Source organism: Dendrobium catenatum, unplaced genomic scaffold (genome assembly GCF_001605985.2).
Source record: "Dendrobium catenatum unplaced genomic scaffold, ASM160598v2 fragScaff_scaffold_896, whole genome shotgun sequence".
NCBI lineage: Eukaryota > Viridiplantae > Streptophyta > Magnoliopsida > Asparagales > Orchidaceae > Dendrobium > Dendrobium catenatum.
The window spans coordinates 378,026-382,248 of NW_021319358.1; the positions used below are offsets into that span (position 1 = coordinate 378,026).

Sequence of the window (4,223 nt, forward strand, 5' to 3'; positions counted from 1 at the left end):
TGGTTTCTTTCATAATATTTGACAAGCTTTGGTTAACACTCAGTGAATTAGTAAGGGAATAGGTGGATGAAGGTCAAGAACTTTTTTTTACGATAGCATTAAAATAATTTAGCTGGCACAAATGTTTCTCTGTGATCATTTCATACCATTGGCCATTGGCTAGTTCTCTTGCTTCATCTTATGCCTTTTACATCACTTATGGATTTTGAATAAGTTCAACCATACACCAGTCAAGGGCTATGAATGATATATATGTTCCCACAACAAACATATCCAACACATACAGGTTAAGGAAGAACATCATCACAAAACAAACTGCAATATATTTTCTATAGTACAATGATTGACTTTTACTCATACAAAAGGAATGGATTAATAATTTATACTTATTACACATTCCAATATATTTTCTTAGTTTTTCTTAAATAAACATTTATTTTTTAATAACTAGTAAGTTAGCAGCTTACTTCAAAATATTTATTACATAAACTATGCCATTTTAGCCAAGTTGATAATTCATGCATTGTAAATCTCGTAATAGACGTATGGAGTACATTTATTTGATCTTGACAAGTGTTGGCACTAATTCAAGTTTCTGTTTTCTTAAAGAAACTAATCCTGGACTATCTTCCATTTTCATGTCTTCTTTAGAAATGCCACTAGGAAGAGTCCAATTGAAGCGAAGCAATAGATTTGCCAGAGTAAGTTCAACAACTGCAACTGCAAATGGCATCCCCGGGCAAATTCTTCGACCTGCACCAAATGGTATGAAATGGAAATCCCTACCTCTATAGTCTATAGTACTGCCCAAAAATCTTTCTGGTTTAAACTCATCTGGAGAATCCCAATAAGCTCCATCTCTTCCTATAGCCCATGCATTGATGAGGACTCTTGTTTCTTTCGGAATGTTATATCCTTGCATTTTACAAGCTTCGGTTGAAACTCGGGGAAGCAGTAAGGGAATAGGAGGATGGAGGCGAAGAACTTCTTTTATGACAGCATTCAAATACTTTAGTTGGCCTAAACGTTCCTCTATGATCATCTCATCACCATTGGCTATTTCTCTCACTTCATCTTGTGCCTTCTTCATCACTTCTGGATTTTGAATAAGTTCAGCCATAGTCCAATCAAGGGTTATGAATGATGTGTCTGTTCCCGCAGCAAACATGTCCTTCATATGCAGGTTAAAGAAGAATGTCATCATAAAGCAAACTATGATATTTTTTATAGTACAGTGATTGATATATAGATATGAAGAAAGAGAGAGAGAGAGAGAGAGAGAGAGAGAGAGAGTAATGTAATTTATGTAAAATAGTTACCATTAGTATGGCCTTGATATGGTTCCTTGTGAGGACAAAGTCCGTGTTCGAATCTCTCTGCAGTTGAAGCAAAATATCAATGAAATCCGTATTAGTGCCATTGCTGTCAGCCCCATCCTTGCACCTATTTAGATGATTCTCAATAAACTCCTCCAAAAGAGAATCCCATGTGTTGAAATGAGTTCTAAGTTTGGCTTCAAATCCTAAAAGCACATCCAACCACCTTAACTTTGGGAAAAGGTCCTCAAAGAACACAACAGAAAAGAAAGTTGAGTTCCTCTGCACCAGTTCACAAACAAGGCTTGTTCTCTCATCGCTCATCGATGATCCTAAAACAACTCTGCAGAGAATGTTGCTTACTAGTGAATTCAACATCTCAGTGATGCATACAACGCCATTATCACTCGAAGCCTGATCTGCAATTCTTTCGAGCAACTGAGCAACCTCTTCACTACGAATAATGCTGAAGGACTGCACCATTTTCTGGCCAAGGAGATTATTTACGCTAATTCTCCTCAGCTGTCTCCAACAATCACCATATGGTGAGAAGGCTATGTCAATGTTGTTGTAGGATAGAAGCTTGGATACTTTGGAAGAGGGTCGACTAGCAAATACGATGTCGTGAGTTCTCATGAACTCTTGAGCAAGCTTCGCAGATGAGACTACCAAAGTTGGAATGGAGCCTAGATGAAGAAGCATGAGCGATCCATGCTTCTTCGACAGCTCCCGGAGTGATTGGTGTGGTAGAGAGCCAAGTTCATGGATATTACCAATCAAGGGAAGCCCTGGTAGTGAAGGTAGAAGGGCTATCTTGTTTGTGATGGCCCTCCTTCTTCCTCTTTCTGCTAGCAGGAAGGAGATGGCAAACAAAAATAAAGCAACTAGAACCAGAGATGGACTCATGATCTTAACTGAGCAGCTTCCTTTGGTTTCTCTTTTTTTTTTTGTTTGTTTGTTCTTTTTGTGTGTATTTGCAATGCCCAGCTCCAGAGCTCCTCGTTATTTATATAGGAGATGGAACGAGCTTGCTTCTTGATGATTTTTTTTAATTTCTACGTGCAATGTCAATTCAAATTTCTGCTATACGGAACCGTACGATTTGACAAATGTGATTAATTAGATCAATTCAATTTCCAAATCCGACCGTTACTGCTTGCATTGGTCAAACAATGCGGGGAAAATATAGTTGACAGTAAAGTAACAAACTAAAGAAAGTTTTATTTTATCAGGAAATTGAGTTCTAAAACGCTAACACCCAAACTTATCTTAAGGTTTGGTTTGTGACACTTTCTTATGGCTTTCTAATTACTGTCTAAAATATTTTTTTAGTACAAAAAAATTTAATTCAAAATTTTTTTTTAACTAAAACACTGATTTAAAAAGCATTAAGGAAGCTGTCCCAAACGAACATTAGGCTTCATTTTTTTTTCTTTTTTTGATAAACTGCATATTGCATTAAATCAAATAAAAACTAGATACAATTGCCAAGATGATCACATTCCTCCTTAATCAATCTAACCAATGAAGGAGGAATGTTGTCAACGGAAAAGCTATCAAAAATAAAACTATCCTGTAATGCAAGAGTAGCACAATGATTTGCTACTTTATTACAATTTCTATTGACATGATGAAAAATTATCATATTGAAGTCTTTTAGAAAGAATAGCTCCTTTTCCACCCATTTTACCACTTTCCATTTGGATTTATTCATTGAATCTTGAATAAATTTTATGATGTTAAGATTATCACTTTCAATGATAGCCCCTTTGCTCGACAACATCGAACCTTGTATGTATTCCCTTATTGATGTAACTGCCTCCAACTCTAACTAAGCCACATCCCAATGAATAGTACTCTTCCTGAACGCAATGATCAGCCTTCCCTTATGATCTTTAAATATGCCTCCAATTCCAGCTTGATTTGATTTTAATATTGAAGCATCAACATTATTTTTTACCCAATCTAGAGGTGGCCGAGGGTGCTAAGTGTCAACGGACCCCCTTAGGAGATTAGCACCCCAGTTATCTAGAATTGGGATTGTTTGAACCATAGCTATTGATAGAACATTTGCTGCAATCATGGATGAAGAAATAGGAGATTTTCCATGTTTCACATCATTCCTGCTTTTCCACGCTAACCAAACTGTAGTGCAATACATCTTAAAAATGTTGATATGCTTCCAAGATAAGCACCTTAATTCATTGAAACAATCTTCCAATGAGCTAAACATCGGAATTTAAAAGCCCCAATCTCTAAGTTTGAAAATAACCTCTTTAAGATATTTGGAATGAACCACAATATGTGAATAGCTTTCAACCTCCTCACATCCTCTAGCACATAGCTCTTCATTGGTTAGTTTCCTATACTTGAGAAAAGAATTTGTAGGAATTGCATTTTTGCTCAACCTCCACCAAAATAACTCTACTCTTGGATTAAGTTTCAGTTTCATAATCCATTCGTAAAAGCTATAATCATCTTCCCTGATAACTGATTCCATCCATTTTGAATATGTCAACGATGCAATTGTTTTTTCCTGAATGCTGAAACATAGGTTACAACTTATCTTCCTCATCGCTGAAATCAACATTTATCTGCAAAATTAAGCATATAATTTCCTGGTGAAAGAAATGTTTCAATTCCTCCTAATTCCAGCTACCATCTAGTTTTATAAAATGATTTAGCATTATGCCTTCCAATTCTCCACAATTAGCAAATGTCGGCCACATATTCAAACATTTGTCAAGTATCCAAATGTCATTCATAACGTTAATCTTCCTTCCATTACATACTTTCCATTTGATAATTGGCTTAATGTATTTTCCACCATGTTTGATAATCTACCATGGATTAGAAGCATTTTTCTTGCAATCTTCATTAAATATGTTGTTGCCATATGTCCTTATC

The 4,223-nt window shown here is 35.9% G+C and overlaps 1 protein-coding gene across 1 annotated transcript; it reads right to left on the reverse strand.

Moving 5' to 3' along the window:
- Window positions 1–556: 556 nt before the first annotated feature.
- LOC110102874 (cytochrome P450 71A1-like) lies at window positions 557–2,222 on the reverse strand. Its single transcript, XM_020831365.1, has 2 exons — window positions 1,320–2,222; window positions 557–1,171 (listed from the first exon to the last, which is right to left on the reverse strand). Exons 1-2 carry the CDS (start codon window positions 2,220–2,222, stop codon window positions 557–559), a joined length of 1,518 nt encoding a protein of 505 aa, XP_020687024.1.
- Between the last annotated feature and the right edge of the window lie 2,001 nt (window positions 2,223–4,223).

What these genes read in the sequence shown, in the direction of transcription:
- LOC110102874 (XM_020831365.1), bottom strand. Translation starts at nt 2,222, where the DNA reads ATGAGTCCATCTCTGGTTCTAGTTGCTTTATTTTTGTTTGCCATCTCC. An exon ending in ATATCAAGGCCATACTAATG is followed by an intron (nt 1,172 to 1,319) that starts GTAACTATTTTA and finishes CTGCATATGAAG; the next exon opens with GACATGTTTGCTGCGGGAAC.